Genomic DNA, 16,899 nt, shown 5'->3' on the forward strand with positions numbered 1-16,899 from the left:
TCCAGAGGTTACGGGGGGCTGAATCCTGACCTAGATCGTGCCGCCTCTCTGTAACTTCGCTGCATCTTAACTTTCACATGTGACGTTCCAACACAAGGCTGCACCGTTACACGGGAGTTTTGTTATCACTTGGCTTGAGCCGACCTAATGACTGACTGTCCTTCGGAGCGTGAGTGGTCCGTTTATGCTCTGACTGGACAGAACGATCCACTCTGGACAGAGTGAGCTTGCTTGATCTTATTTGTTGTATTTTAATAAATAAAATGGTATACAGCACTGAAAAAAGGGTAAAGTAGGCACATTCTAAATTAAATAATTGGGAATTAATAAAGAAACTTCTCATATTTAAAATCTGTATGATCAGGTCTCATTTTTATCCTAAATTAAAGTTAAACCTTGATTTGACTGATAACATTGTTGCTGTTATTTTTCAAAATCATATCTTCATTAATTAATTTGTAAAAATGAGATATTGTGATCAGCCTGATCTCCAGACTTGTGTTATTTTCGAGGTCTAGCTAAATAAAATCTCAGCCAATGTTTCTCCTTCAGAAACGAGCAGCAGAGAATATTTACTGAGTAGAAGCTTTTTCATTATTATCTCAAATCTTCCCAGTCTGGCGTCTCAGTGTTTATCGTGCGTCTCTGGTGCAGCTGGCCTTATTTGTATGTGAGTCACTCAACTGAAATCTTTCTCGATTTTTCAGTGAACTCGTCTTCGTTCCATTTATAAACTCAGACCTCCGTTATGCTGGTTTCAGTTCTATTGAACTCTCCATCATTCAGCCTTTCACGTCTAACACTTCTTTATTTAGGGAAGCGTTTAATAGTTTACAGCATTACTTGTTGATTTTCACAGTTTTTCTTAATAGCATCATTAAAACAACAGAGGCAAATCTTTTTGTTTTTTACTGTGTGAATTCATTTGTATCCATATAGAGAAAAGTCATCTCAAGGGGCTTTATATATCGAGGTACCCGACACTGTTAGTGCAGGGCTCGCTGAGCAGAGGAGCCAAATGCAAGACCCCGGAGGCAAAGAGACTAAAATTCTTTGACCAGGCAGAGGTCGTGCACGGGTCAGCTAGCAGAGCAAACAATTCCAGCAAGGAGGCAGGCAAAAGAGAGAGTCCAAAAAGGCCGTGCACAAGTAGATCATCAGGAACACGAGGAATGCTTAAAGCACCGGGAACTGCTGGAAAACCAAACCTTAAAAAAGATGAGGGGATCGGGCAAAGGAACAAAGAGAAGCAGGGGGAGAACGTACACAGCTGATTGGCTGACTGAGAACAGGTGTGGCTAATTAAAGAGGTGATGGCAGGGCTGAAAAAATTAAGGGAAAACTGTCAAAGGAATACTACTAGGAATAATACAAGAATACTCAGGAATCAAAGATTACAAAATAAAATAGGACTGATTTATAATGATTGGATCTCCTGTGAGCCAGCAGCTGGTGGGGAGGAAGAACTTTCTTTTAACAGGAGATCTTTAGTAGAACCAGGGTCAGGGACAGGCAGTTATCCGCTTTTAAACTTGAAGGGAAAGAAAAGAGAAAAGATGAGCATGCAGTAGAGGGAGAGGTGTTTTTTCCTTCTCGACTTTCTGTGTTTTTAGTTTAGTTTCAGGGCATTTAAATTCAGCACAACTCTGTCACGATCACCTACAGACCGCGTGCATCCAAAGACATACACAGTTGTGTTAATGCAGCCTGCATTAACATTCTCTGTTTATAAGGTATATGCTAACTGTTCTGAACATCGGTGTTGTTGGTGTATTCATAGTGAGTTTGCATGGTTGTTGGAGAAAATGTGGAAAATGTGATATCCTGACAGCTCTACAGAGGCAGGGTTAGCATAAAAATCTGAAATCTGTGTGACTGAGGATAGACTCAAACTCGCTGAAGGAATTTTTGCTTCAGTCCACCCCTGAGTACAACCTAAACATACCTAATGAAATAAAAGAGAAGAATAAACTCCTAACTCAGCAAAATAGAAGAAATTGAGGATTACATGGAGATGCCACCCACCTCTACCAAACCTGGACTGTTGCATTGTTGGGCAGATATCAGTTAACATCCTACACACAGGCTGAGTGACTAGTTTGCTTGCTGGCTGGAGGTGGAAAGAGGAGAGCCCACAGAAGCTGGAGGGAAGCCAGCGTTCAAGCGTCAGGCCTGCAACAAGCTACAAACAACAACCAATCAGCCGAGCTCACCTGCATCCCACAGATATGAAAGCAGGGTCATCCTGGAGGTAGAGCGAGATCAGCATGAACATGCACAGGAGCCTGGACACCAGTACCAGTGTGTTTACACGACCCATTCATCACGCCAGTGGTTTTATTTGTCTGGTGTAATAACTATTCCAGTTTCACATGAATACTGCATGGAGCCTTCTGAGACACAGCTGATGGTGTCATAGAGGGTCATTGGTCAGAGGCTTCATATTCAATAAACATCTGTTTCCATCAAAAAAACACACTCACATTAAACACAGTAAACACAGTACTAAAGGAAAAACTTTGCTGCTGTTCCAAGCAGTTCCAAACTTTTCTCTTTTGTTATCCAACTTATGCAAAATGGCTCGTTTTTTTATATAAAGACAGTGTGAATCATTTGCCACGTTATGTAACGCAATTGTAGTCAGGCATGCCAAACAGTTGGATCAAAAGCACTGACTGACCTTGTATTGGAGGCCAAACTCCCACTTTGCCTCTGTGTCTTTATGATGCCTATCTTTTTTTTTTTTTTTTTTTTTTTTTTTTCTTTCTTTTTTTTTAAACCTGTCCCGTTTGGATCTTTTGCCATCAGAATTATTGTCTAAAGGCGAAGAAAGATGCCCAACGGATTTACTTTACCAAATGGACCATCCCAGCCTTGCCGTAATGGTCTATTTGATTCAACTTTTTATTGTTTATTTTATTTTCACTTGCTGAATACGGGACAGACTTGACTGGAGGAGAGAATGTGGAGAAAGAAAGAGGGAAAGAAAAAAACCTGAGAAGAGGGACGGGGAAAAAGGGCAAAAAACAAAAACCAACAGAATAAGCAGACAAAAAATACATATATCGATCACCTGGATCACCTGTTGAGAAAGAAAAAAGAAAGCAAGCAGAAGAAAACGAGAGTAATAAACAAGATCACAATGATATATGAGAATATGACAGTAAATACTAAATATTAAACATTATTGTGCAGCACGTGAGATCGACAGCGCACAGTGTGCTTTGAGGTAGGAGCCAAAAAGGGTGTAATTTGTGTGTGTGATCACCCGTGTGTACACCTGTGAGCATGAACGCGCTTGTTTTTAAAAGGTTCCTTAATGTAATGATCTGCTAGAGGGTGTGGGGGGCCACTGCCCCGACCTCCAGGGCATGAAGCAGGTATGGAGGAGATCAAGACTCCAGACATCCAGAGGCCCCCAGAACACAAGAGACCAAGGAAGACCAACAGAGGGGCAGCCGCGCCACTGTCCCAGAAAGAGCTGAGGAGAGTCCCAGATGAGGGGTCACTCAGCAGCCGCGGAGCAGAAGCCAGGGGGGGTTGCAGTGACGTGCCCGTGAGCTCCGCCGGCAGCCAGCTGTGCCTGAGTGGCCGAGCCCCGGGCCGTGAGGCCGAGGGCACCCCATCCCCAAAGTGGCCCGAGCGAGCCCCAGGCTCCAGGCCCCAATAAGCAGCCGCCAAGGAGTGAGCCGGTGGGTACCTGGGCACCCACCCCCGGAGACAGAGAACCACCAACGCACCGATGTCTGAGGGCGTCCGCCACCGGCAGGGGAAGTGGTGGGGGGAGATGGGCCTCCAAACCTTGGAGGGCCTGAGATGTCCTTGGAGGGCCTGAGATGTCCTTTATGATGCCTATCTGCTTTATCAATACTCCACGAAATACTGTGATGTTTCACAGCAGAAACCTCAGGTGGTTGAAAATATAAATAATGGTTTATAGAAGGAACCAAATTGCTGATGTTCATTTTCAATTTTTCTTAAGCTTGCAACAACAACAAAAACCCCAGTGCTTTAGCTTTCATCGTTTTTTTGGTCTTTAGGCTAAAACTCGTGAACCTGCTCACCACCGACACCGAGAGGAGCTTCACTACGTGGACGAGTATGGCCAGCCGGTCGCTGTGCAGGTCGAAGCTAAAAGGGGGCATGGTCACAGGAGGCGAAGGTCCCATTGTGCAATTGAGTGCAGCGTCCCCACCGAGAGACACTGGGAGGCCCTGAGAGCCATGGGGCTGATGGAGGGAGAGGAAAGTCAGGGAGACGGCTACACTGCAGGGTACGTACTTCTGTCGTATTCTGACAGCGTCATTTTTGTGATTTAAGTAAAAAACATTTCAGTTTTCTTTACTTTTAAGGAGCCAAGATCTGACTTGATAACCAAGTCAGCACCCCAACCCCATACGTTCATGACAATAGAGAAATTTGTGTTTTTCACAGTATGAGAGACTTTTATAGAGAAGGAAAAGAATTAAATGGTGCAAAGTTTGGAACCTAGGTCCGATTTGGGAATAAGGTGTTTGCAAACTGGATGAGATGTTGGCCGTAGGACTGAAAGATGGCAGAAGGATGAGTTGAAAGTTTGAAGCTAAACTAAGAAAATTGGAAATGAACTTCTTTACGTTTCTTGAAGATGTTTTCACCTCTTATCCGAGTCATTATCAGCAGAGGTTTCAGGTGAAACCATTGTGAGTTCCTGCGTCACGCTATCATGTAACTTATTGAGACCAACAGACACAAGATGTGAGTGGAAGTTAAGGCGCCTGGGAAGGGATCTCGAAACTGGATTGTAGGTGGCAGACAGTTGGATATTTTGTATCACATTTTCACAAATAGATATCAAATTGAAAACAAATGGGTAGATATCTTTTTGTTATTCTCAAGGAAATAAAACTAATCTGGTTGTAGATATCTATCGGAACTCTAAGAATAAATTTATACATGGTGTGGAAGGCCTTCCCAGCAGTGGACATGGATGGCTTAGTTGAAAGAAACCATCTGAACGACGGCCATCCTTGAACAGAAGGGCGTGGCTTACGACACCAACAGTCTGCCACCTATAATCCAATTTCGAGATCCCTTCCCAGGCGACTTAACACCCACTCACCCTGATAATGGTTTCACCTGAAGTCTCTGCTGATAATTAGCCACACCCTTTTTCACACCTTATGATCAGTTAATGGGTCAACGAGCCTCTCAAGGGAGATCTCCCACTAGGGCTTAAAATCTGGGACTCTCCACCATTTGGTCTTAGAACTGAAGAAGCTTTTCAGATGAGAGATGAAACATCCAGTTGCTTTTCATTCCAAGCTCCTTAGTTTACCATGACCTGGATGACTGAGAACCTACACGGACAACTAGAGTAAACTTTCACCACAAAGCAGAGAATGTGGGTTCGGGATCAAGGATGAGAAGTATCATAAAGACTTTTAGAAAAGGTTTGGGGATGAGGTGACATGTAACGACTGCAATGAAAAACACCAAAATAAATCATATGCCTCTGTTTGCATGATATGTCAGATTGAAGGACAATGTGTCTTTTTTACTTGAGGGTTTAGGGCAAATTGAGTTTGCAAGGTCAGCATGATGCTCCATCGAGTGTCTCTCTCATGGCCATGGAAGGTTGTTCTCCTGAAGCACCTGTCTGTTTAGAACATGAAGACTATATATATATTGTTTTTATTTAAGCAGGTATATATGACACTTTTACTGGAGCGTCCTACATTCATATTGAATCATTTCCTCATAAAATATAAAGTGACCTGATCTCTTTCACTACACAGGCCTTATTATGGTCACATGACTGTGTCACCTGACCTATACTCTCCCAATGGTCACATGATGATGCCACCTGATGCCTACCCGCCCAATGGATACCTCCCCAGATCATCAAATGACCAGCACCCAGGCAACAACTACCTGCCCAGTGTGTCCTACAGCTTAGACCACCTGGACAGACTGGACTACCGGGTAATTAGTTTTTGTTTACAACACCATTTTATTCTGAAATATCACTTGAGTGTGTTCGTCTAAAATATGACACTAGGTGCGATCTTTCCAGATTGTTCAATAAATCGGCCCTTAAAAACACCTGACTGAACTCCTCTTCAAGGTCACGTCTGGGAGACTTTCAGCACTAAAGTTAACTCATGACCCTCTCCAATGAAGACACACTAGTTTCTTTTCTCACCTTTGTTTCTATTTCAGGGCCAAGAAATGTTGCACTACCAGCCTAACTCTGAGAGCTGTCTGATTGGCTGTTACGGTGCAGAAGAGGTGGACCTGAAAAATTTTCCCAGACAGGTAACTGGTTTCAGTATCAAGTCTATGCCCTCTTCTCAGACCTATCCCTATCTCTGTTATACTGTTTCTCTAACTATTCCATTTTTTATTAGTAAATTTTGCAGTTATGGAGCATTTGGAGCATATTTTGCAGTTTGAATTGAAAAAAACTCAGTTTAAATTCTCTTTTATTTTCTCTTTAGTCGGACTATCGTCAGCCCTGGAGGTCTGAACGTCCTCTTGGCTACCTTCCCCTCAGTGAGCTTGACAGCGGGTTAGGCTGTGGCCCCGACAGCCCACACAACCGGATAGCGCTCTCCGAAGCTGAGACAGATGCCATGTCATCACTGCCTGGCCACACCCCTTCCTCTCAAGGATCCTCCTCTTCCTCCGAGTCCCTAATCTCCTCCGAACCCAGCGACTCAGGCTTCCACAGTGTCAGCACTGGGGAGCACAGACGGCTACACAAGATTCACGGAGGCCACACTCACCGGCAAGCTCACCATCTTCGCTCAGGCCACTCCCCTCGTGAGCAGAGAGGACGCTGGGATTTGGAGTCGATTCCTGAGACGACTCCGATGACCCAACCTGGAGTACCACAAGCATCCCATTGCTCTGTGGGTAACAGCACGACCACAACAGTTCACTTCCACAGAGCTGAGAGGAGTCCCACTTTACCTCGTCACCGTTCACCACCCTCACCCTCTATCGGTTAGTAAAACACAGTAAAATAATTGTGAAAATCTCCACTTTTAGTCATTTTAATTTGTCTGTCCACACCTATGTCTGATCTGTCAAAGTTTTGAGCTATGGCTTCATCACAGTCTAACCAGAGGTCAAAGTGACTTTAGCGTCGGGTGTCTTTTCTTCTTATCCCTGTTTTCCTGAAAAACATAACTACATCAATACAGAATTTTCAGGTTTACACCCTCCAATCAAATAGCTAAATTTGCATCTGCAAATTAAGGCAGGGACAAAGCTTCAGTTCCTTAAATGATCACTCGAGGCTGGCTCCAACAGCTCATGTTAAAATGCCCAACTCTACAGCATCACAAAGGTAGGTTAACAGCTGGGTAGAGTTTTTGTCTCTATAGATGGATTTCTTCACGTAAGCTACACATCAGGTTTAAAATACATCCATTTAGATACAGCAAAGGCTTAAAGTTAGGGGAATGGCCACTTTGACAGTGTGCTGACACAGGTAACAGTAGCTGTTAGCTATTTGCTGGACCTCACATTCTAGAATTAATGAGAAGAGCCTCTCTACTGTCTTTGTATCTCCTGCATCGATCGCTGCAGACCATCCAAGAAGTCTATTCTTCAGTGTTGCTGAAGTAAAGACTTTGGTGAAGCATAACTTACCACTAATAAGCACGTATGTTTGCTGGTGTGATGTACCCATAGTCTATGAATCAGTCTTGCTCAGCAAGCTGATAATTTGGCCATGCTACCATCTCATTCAAACATAGTCACTTTTAGTAGATGGACAAAGTGCTAACAGAAACCAATCTGCAATGTCACGGTGGCTAAATCCATCTTTTATTCATAAAGTCTCAGACTCTCCCATTGTGAGGGAGAAAAATGCTTAAATGTCTTGACTGAGAGCCAACATTTCAACGTGTAGTTTCCACATTTTCTTGTTTAAATAACCAACCGTGCACTGCATCGTGGTATTGTTGTGCTGACTTTCTAGCAAAATAGCATTAAGTCACCAGCTCAGTGTCTCGGATCCTTAATGCACCACGACCTGACAAACTTGCGTCTCACCTCATATGTTTTCAGAAAGACGTGGTTAATTATTTTTCATTATTTTTTTCATAATGTATGAGAAATTTTGCAAATAAGTCTGTGGGGTTTTTTTAAGTTTATAATCCAGGTTCAGGTGAGTGTTTCTGGCATTGTAGGAGAGAGATGCCCGTCAAGCATATTTCAGTATATCCAAAAACACTCTTGCAGACACATATCTAAGGCCTAATTACAGCTTTCTTTGAACAGGTTGTCGTACTGAGCCTTGTCAGCGGAGGGCGCTATGGTTGGAGCAGCAGCAGCACAGAGGAGGCGGGACTGTAGAGGGTCCAGGTAGGAGTCGAACAATAACAGATTTGAGTGAGGGACAGCGACGCCGCAGGGCGAGCCATCCCAACATGACAGATCCAAACACAGCCCAGACAAACCAGCCAGACACAACCAGCAGTGCACTGGGGCCCAGGAGCAGGGCCAGCTATCCCAACAACTGTCACCCTGCTAGTCATCTGAGCATAGACAAAACGAGTCTGACCAATCATCAGAACACAATGAGAAACAGCCCGGGCTCGAACCGCAGCAGGGAGGAGGACTCGCTCTCTAAGAGCCCTGGATCCGGCTCCAGTGGAATGTCAGACTGGCGTGGCATTCAGACCCTCGGGAACCGCCCTGGCAAGCCAAAGGGCACGTGCAGTCCTTTCTACAGCACTCTTGGAGCTCCGCAACGTAGTCCTCGCTCTCCACCCTCACCTCGCTCCAGACTGTCCAATCAGAGGTCAGTCAGGAATCAGCTGCTCAGGGCCCGAGCGTACCGTCTGGCCAGGGAACGCAGTGAGGTCACCACAGACGAGGAGGTGCGAGGAGAGGGAGGCAGACTAGGGGAGGAGGAAGGAGAAGATGGACGGTTGGCGGGGAGATACTGGAGCCGGACGGAAAGAAGACGCCACCTGGCGCTGTCACGCCAACACCGAGAGAGGAGAGGAGGTGGGGAGGAGCAAACTGGGGGCATTCAGGGGTCACTGTCATCTCAGACGGTGCTGGAACTGAGCCACATGAAGCAGAACCGACTGAGGAACAGCAAGCTGCTCGATGATTGGACAACGGTGGAGGAGCTGTTGACTCACGGGACTCGAGTGGAGAGCGACAGCCAGCTTTGTCCCAGCCCGCTGCTGTCGGTCACTACTGTCTGATGGGAACGCAATACTTCATCATTTACTGATCACACTGAACAAAACCTCCAAGATCACTGAGACCCAGATTCATTAAATATGTGTGTTGGAAACAGCAAACTTCATGGTCACTCATGTCTCAGTTACACATATAAATTACATTTTAAACACATTTGAAAACAAAACTTTGTGTATTGGGGACACAATTTGCAAGATTTGCCAACATAAATCTCGCTGAATATCCTTTTAAGTCCTCATAAAGAGAAAAATTAAGACAAAAGTTTACACCTTTCAGTAATCAGTTCTCCAAGGTACGCTGCCATTAAAAGAAATATATAACTCTGATCACATACCATTCACGCTCATTTCAAGTTTACTGCTGTATTTACATTCAGTAGAAAAGAAGGCCCATTTTTTCCCATGATTGGACAAGTCAAGGCTTCCAGTGTGATAAGAAGGAAGATGCTCATCTTGAGAATCTGAAATCCTTAGGGCCATTGTACGTTAAAAACAGTCTGAAGGCTTAAGGTCCCTTCTTGGAACCGTGTTGGTAGTCTGTAAACGCTAAACCATCGTATACGTGTTAGGGTTAGACTTTATGTTTGTGCCGTTGTTGGTCCTTTAGCGTAGCTGATGCGTGGGTCAGTCATAATATACAAAGACGTTGTTTGCAGTGGGCTGAAACAGATAAATACTACGAAAACTGTCCATTGTGACCATTGTGACCGCTTCTCATGTCTTTTGATCTTTGTTATTTTGTTGTGCTTGTTCGTCAGCTTTGTTGGTCCCTCTGTCCACACAGCCAAAGACCTACACAAACAGACACCAACACAGTTCCAGAGTCCACATTAGTGAGCCTGTGGACAAGAAGAGAGCACTCTTTAAAGTCAGGAAGAAAAAAACTTATATGGATTTGAAATCTAACATTCTATCTGGGATTAAAATACCAAGAATTATGTAAGTTTTTTCGGGAAGATTACCTTCCTCTCTGCTCCATTCATATTTTTTTTAAAGGTATAATGGCAACGATACACTGTCATAATATTTCATAAATTCTACTATAGCTACTCTAGTCTGAAAGAACCGTAGAAGATAAGCTGATGTTGACTTGCAGGGACTAAAGTTTGAACATTTAACATTTCCATCACACCGAGTAAAGACGTAAAGGAAAAGACTTCTGAGCTAAAATTCTAAAACAGACATCTTGACATCCAAATGGTTTCTGGTGACCCACTAAGGATTAGAGCTTGGGTTTGGCGATGCTTCAGCTTGATGCTAAACAAGCACATTTCAGAAACTAGAAAAGGCGATAACCCACCCATAACCCTAAATGGGTCTCCAGTTTCCCGGCGGAAGTTAAGAGGTTACATTAGACTCACATCACACTCTTAGTGAATCTGGATCTCAGCTGTGTTATTTAATATCTGATAGGAAGTTCTGACTCATTTGATGATGCGTCAGAGCTCTTCAAATGCATCTGGGTTTATAAAAACAACCGAAGAGCAGAAAAAAGCGTGGTCAGATCCAAAACTGGGGCTCAGAGGGAGAAAGCTATCTGCAGAAAAGGGTAAATGAACACAAATGATGATGATCATTCCAGTCCTGGAGACGGTCACCCTTCCTGAGCTCAGTTTCAGCAACACAACCATCTGCAGAGAGCCTCTAATCAAGGGCCTGCTATAAAAATGACTCTCTGCGGTTTTGAACGAGTAAATAGACTCTAAAGAGCTGCATGAGCTTCAAACTCTTAACTCGCATGATGAACTGGTCAGATCCTTCACACACCAGACCGCCTGCGACCGGCATCAAATATCACGCCACTGGATGTGTTGCCTTGTGGAAACGTGTCTCTGCTCCTTTTCTAGTTGACCGCCTTTGTTTCTGTGCCATAAAATGTCAAAGTCGACTGTGTGAAACAACAAAACTGCTCGCTCTAAGCTTGTTAGAGGATTTCTGCACCTTTATGATCAAACAGCCTCTAAATCCTCTAAGATGCTGTTTCAACACACCGTCGTTTCACTGGCGTATCCTGGGTGGTTTACCGTTTTAATCTCCACGCACTCCCACAGACTCGGAGTGTAAATAAATGCGGCGCCATCGAGAGGCCTCGCAAGTCTCTGTGCAGCACTGTGTTCAGCTGAATCTCCACTTCGCACACTTCTCACATTTGGTTCTCCAGTCCTGATGATTCATCTATAAATTGATGATGAATATTATGATTTTTGAAGCTGCAGTGCAGAACACATCCTGGTTTCAGAGTCTCCAGTGTCGGATTTGTTGATTTTCTTTCTCTCGTGTGACATTCTTGCAGAGTTACGGCTAAAATCATAATGTTCTGTGTTTCAAATACGTGGGTCAGACATTGAAATCAAACAGGACAGATGTATCATAACTACCAGCCGTAGCCCTGAGAGCTCTCCACTGGTAACAAAAATCTGTCAGCGCGCAGTTATTTTGGTAAATATGGAGATCACGATTATTTTACACAATTACTGACTGACTTTGGACAACTTTATGTTTAAGGATAAATACAAACAACAGCAGGCCGTCCACACCATGTATGAACTTCTCAGATCCAGGTTCGTTTTATTCCGTTAACAAAAAGATGTCTATGACATTATTTTCAATTTGATATTTATTTGTGAAGACATGATACAAAATATCTAATTTGGCTCTTTGTTCAACACTAAAGAATACAAATGAAAAACCCCACATCTAATAACACCTTCACGCTCATCCATCTGTATCTTTTTCAGTAATCCTAACATTCAAACTGAACCAGTTATTTATTTATTGTTTGTAAAAGTCATTATTTGAAAACAACCTTTTGAATTTTTAAACATAACTCAAATTTAAATATAATGAAATAATGAAAGTAAAGTTTATTTCCTGAACCCATACGGTTCCTGGTAAACGCCTGTCTGAGTACTGAGTTATATTTTTAACACACAGATAATTATTTTTTTTATATGTAACGTACCAAAAGCATAAAACATTTGTCCCTCAGAAATCCTGCGGCTTCATCGTCATCCATCAGTTTATCAAATAAATTCTTTCTGTGTAACATGAGACAAAGAAAAGTAACAAATCCACACATTAGAGAGGCCACATGCAGCAAATGGTTGGGAATGTTGGGAATGTTGGGAGTTTTGCATAGAAATTATTACGATTGTACTTCAGTTCAACTGTATCAAATGTTATAAAGCCAAAATCTCCAAATCTGCCAGCACACCTGAGATAACAACTTGTGATCTCACAGGTGTCCAGTTAACCAGGATACCCATTTTCCGTTGTCTCTCAGAGAGCGTAGGGGGCGCTCATGAGTTATTCCATAATCAGTGGAGCTCTATGTAGATGAAGCCCAAAAACATCAGTTCTACTGGAGAAAGCATTTTTCTTTGGCGAGTTTTCATGATGTTCTTAAAAGACGTCTTCGAGCCAACAGATTTACTTTTATTTATTTATTTATTTAAAGAGTTTTTACAGTTTTGTGTTGCAGTAAATCTGAGAAAGCTTTACAGCTTTTCCCATTTTGAAGTGTGACGCAACCAGTAGCTTCTATATACAAATGGAAGTTTCCATTGTTGTTAAGCTACGCTTCCCACAACCATCGAGAAAGTATGCCCCGTCCTTAAACGACCGATGCATAATTAAAAAGAAATAAAAATCAAAGGAGAGATAAAAGCATCGTTTCATATCAAATCTGGCATATTATCAGTGTTGTGTTAGAAATACTAAAATAAAAATAGGCTTTTTGTCTTTAAACAGGTATAAATAAACGTATTCAGGATTGGCTCACGATCGCCCCCTACTGCTCACCTGGCTGGATTCCTGGTGGAAATACCAGGAAGTAGACTCTTCTAGACTGACTCTATTTCTAATCTTTTAGCCTGGCCTAGCTAAGCTAACTACATTCTGGCAATAATTTCATATCCATTAGAGACATGAGAGAACTATCAGTCTTATCACACAGGAGGCAAAAACACTATATTCTTGTGAGCTGTTGCATCTGAAATCTGTGAAAACACAACACTGATGATACTACACAAACACGGTACACGAATGAGTACAGGTACATATCACTACACGTCAGCTGTTAGCTGCAAATTCAGTCTAATTATTGTACTTTTAATTCTGTAAACGCGTAATTGAGACTTTGTTCCAGCCTGTCAGATTATCAGTGATGACGTTCAGGTAGATTTTCAGATCAGAGAGGATGATTAAATATCAAGATATCAAGGTTTCTGTTATCTTGTCACAAGGGCTGCTGTGAGCCAATATGACTGCAGGCACCTTTGAAGGAAGCTGGTGGTTTCAACAAGCTAAGAAATGTTTATCAGGGTTAAATGTTATGATTTAATAATGTGTCATAATCTAACTGTTCAATGCAATTTTGTTAAATATGAGAAAATGTCTGTTTATTTTCATATTTCATGGGAAGATTTGGAGGAATGAGTTTCAAAGGTTGGTCCTGTCAAACAAATATATCTGAGGGTTTTTTCTAAGCAGTGTGTGTGTGTGTGTGTGTGTGTGTGTGTGTGTGTGTGTGTGTGTGTGTGTGTGTGTGTGTGTGAATAAAAGTGAATTTGCTGGTTTGTTGGTAGTGATTATCCAAAGATAACAGGGTAACTTTGGTTTGTGGACAATCTAGAAGAATATCTCTGTACCATGTAAAAGTATATTTTATAATCATAGTAGTTTTCTATATTTTATCCTTTATTTTGCCTTGAATAGATTACTTCTGCTTTACACCAACATCCTGCTGTGCTAGTGTGTGTACATACATGTTAGCGTATTGAGTGTTGCATATACAAGCGCTAATATTACAGTCAAAGCCTAGCATGCTAACACCTGATTAGCACAGAACAAGTGTTTCATTGATTGCCTAAACTGCTGTTTGTGCTAAAACTGTCGTCCTGTGTTTGTTTTTCTTTTTTTTAGGGGGGGGGGTTACAGCCTGGGGTTTTATTTGGATCGGACATCTGAGAGGCAGTGATAATAATTCAAATTGTTAAGCTAAAGCAGAGCCAAAAACTGGACATGCTTGGGATTGCTACAGGTACTTATCTTGTGAATTTTAATAACAATAAGAATTTAATTAAATATGTAAATAATTTGTTAATAATTAGCTAGTGTCAATGCCAGTTTGTCCAGAACCTCCGAGGCCGGACGAAAGTCTGTCTCCAAACTTCTTCCAGACCAAAGAGAATTCTAAAAAGGGAAAATAAGTTTGCTAACTGTGATTCCTTAAAGCTTCTTGAGATTTTGCCAACTCCAGTCAGCTGAGCTTTTGCTTTGAACATGAACAACTTTCAAGGAAATTTGCTCTTTCCTTTTTTTTCTTGGGTTCAGATGATCATCAGTGTGGAAGCCTATCTTAGCACGGAAAAGTAAAGAGAAACCAAGTCTGGTGCTCCAGTGCCACTGGTATATTTACTTCTACCTTCATAGTGCTTATCATGGCTAGGCTGTGTGCAATTCATGAAGATTTCATAGTTTACAAAAGATGTTGCATCCTTGAAAAACTCTCGGGAGGTCAAAACAAGCTACTTTGCAAAGAGTGCCATTTATTTTTGCCACGTTTGTTGGGCTGAAATACCAAACGGCTGTTCAGTCAGTAAAGTCATGAGTACTGTGTCGCATGTGAACACGTTTCTCTGAACCCTGCCAGGTCCTCCTGATTAGATATGTAACGAAGTGGCAAATAACAGAAATAAATATTCCTGCTTTGACTGTAAAATTAAAACCACAGATCAACATTATGTAACTATAACCAGTGTAAGATTTTTGTACTTACCTTTGACAGTGAAGAATTGTCCTTTACTTAGTCTAGTTTTAGTCGACTAAACATTATTAGATCATCTGAAGCTGACTAAAATATAAAGTGTAAAAATGTAAAAGTTGCTGCACACAGTTTACGAAGCGTTAAATTTACTCTTCTCTTCCTCCCAAGCTTTGACATGTTGTCGGAGCATGTGAGCGTAACCCCGCCCCCCAGATCAAACTGTGCACGTCTAACTCCGCTGCACAACATGTAGTCACTATTCATCAACAAAAGTGTCAATACATTTCATTCTAGTTTTTGTCAAAATTAACAAAATGAACACAGACGTCGAGCCATCTGTGTTCAGCATGGGATGATCGGACACTTTAAGCTTCTAGATTAGAAGTTAGGAGTTACTAGAAAACTCCAAACACCGACGAGCATGTAAATTAGAAATTTGTGGTTTTAATTCTTTTCTCTTCCGCGTAGCGTCAGCCATGTTTGTCACCGAGGACAGGTTTTAGATCAGACGCCATGGTGCCACAGGCAGCGCACAGTCACCGCTGAACAAAAAGTAGTTCCATCAAGAAACCATGAGCGTGGTAACTTTAGAAGTAGTTTCAGCGTTGTTAGCGATGTCCTGGTTCCAGTCTCAAAAGAAAAGAGAAATGAGCAAATTTCCACAAATGTTCGACCGTTTATTTAGTGGCTATTGGTGAATTCTTTTAAACACAAAGTATGCTTCAGCACATTTTGAGGATTGCGGTTAGAGAGTAAATGACCCTTCATGTTCTTCAGGTTGTGCGAATCTGTTCATGCATCTTCGCCGATTTTGTGTGCAATAATCTGAGGTCGTGTTGCCAAACTTCTCACTGCAGTCTGTGGCAGGTCGATTCTGAGGGACTGCATCCTTCTGCACAACTGCACTGTAACGCCTGGTGCTCAGGTCGTGTCTGCGTGACGTCAGGAAGCGAGTTTATGTGTGATGAACTAATGACGAGACGGTGTCGATTATTTTTTCAGATTGTGTTTTCATGAACCCTGTGACCTCACAAATGTGACAGAAAATCTGAATCATGATGTCTGTGAAACTGTTGCAGCTGTGAGAGATTTCTGCTGGTTTGATCGATCACCCAGAACTCCTGTAAAGAAATGTCAGTAAACTGTGAACATTTAAACATGCGTGTTGTGAGTTGTGTGTCTTTAAGTTTTAAGTGAAGAGTGTGGAAAGTACAAATGTTTTGGACGTGGCCTTTTCCTCTGGGGCGAACCAGGTTTAGACGATATGTCGATGAGCTGGACCCTGCTCTCTGCTGTCCATCTTTATGTTTGCAGTCAAATACAGAAACACAACTAATTTTTTATGATGAGTTGCAGGTGGGAGGAGTTACTGGTTTTCCAATTCTCCCTAAATGGGAACCTAGCCGGTCTTTAAGTGATGACGTGATGAACCCTGCTTCCGGGCCCAAAGTAGTCTGCATTTAATAAGGCTGTTGTGTTTTTAACATGTTTTAGTGTTTTGTATCTTATTCTTTTTAATCTCAACAAGCCCCTAAAAACAGTCAGTGATCACTGTCGGCCTCTCTCAGTTTTTATTACCGCTAATCATTTTAAAGGTCCGTTTTTAAAACCTTACGATGTAACTACAGCCCAGCAGCAGTATATTAATGACTAACCTCGTATTGTGGATGGATTATCTCAGTTGTTCTCCCGACTGAAGTTTGGTCTGTTTACAGCATCCTGCCATGCGATTGCATTTGTCCCAAACCATCGGGAACCCTCACGTTAACTTTTATCGAGTGGGAAAAAGTTAGCGTTCATCCTCCAACTTCACTGTGTTTATGTTATGCTAACATAGCTGTGTCGCTAGCGATCACGTAGTACGTCATTATATACCAGCTAGCCCAACTTCAGTAACCCTACAAACGTCACTGCTGTTTACCTTCC

At 42.3% G+C, this 16,899-nt stretch overlaps 1 protein-coding gene across 1 annotated transcript in view; it reads left to right on the forward strand.

Annotated features, from left to right (window-relative positions):
* Positions 1-16,117, forward strand: part of LOC134618612 (uncharacterized) — a 28,531-nt gene extending 12,414 nt beyond the window's left edge. The window contains exons 2-6 of the mRNA XM_063464084.1: positions 4,041-4,273; positions 5,778-5,964; positions 6,202-6,297; positions 6,480-6,987; positions 8,272-16,117. Coding sequence (XP_063320154.1) covers positions 4,041-4,273; positions 5,778-5,964; positions 6,202-6,297; positions 6,480-6,987; positions 8,272-9,209 — 1,962 coding nt within the window. The 3' untranslated portion in view covers positions 9,210-16,117. The remainder of the gene's footprint in view (positions 1-4,040; positions 4,274-5,777; positions 5,965-6,201; positions 6,298-6,479; positions 6,988-8,271) is intronic.
* Positions 16,118-16,899: the final 782 nt, after the last annotated feature.

Source organism: Pelmatolapia mariae, linkage group LG20 (assembly GCF_036321145.2).
Source record: "Pelmatolapia mariae isolate MD_Pm_ZW linkage group LG20, Pm_UMD_F_2, whole genome shotgun sequence".
Taxonomy (NCBI): domain Eukaryota; kingdom Metazoa; phylum Chordata; class Actinopteri; order Cichliformes; family Cichlidae; genus Pelmatolapia; species Pelmatolapia mariae.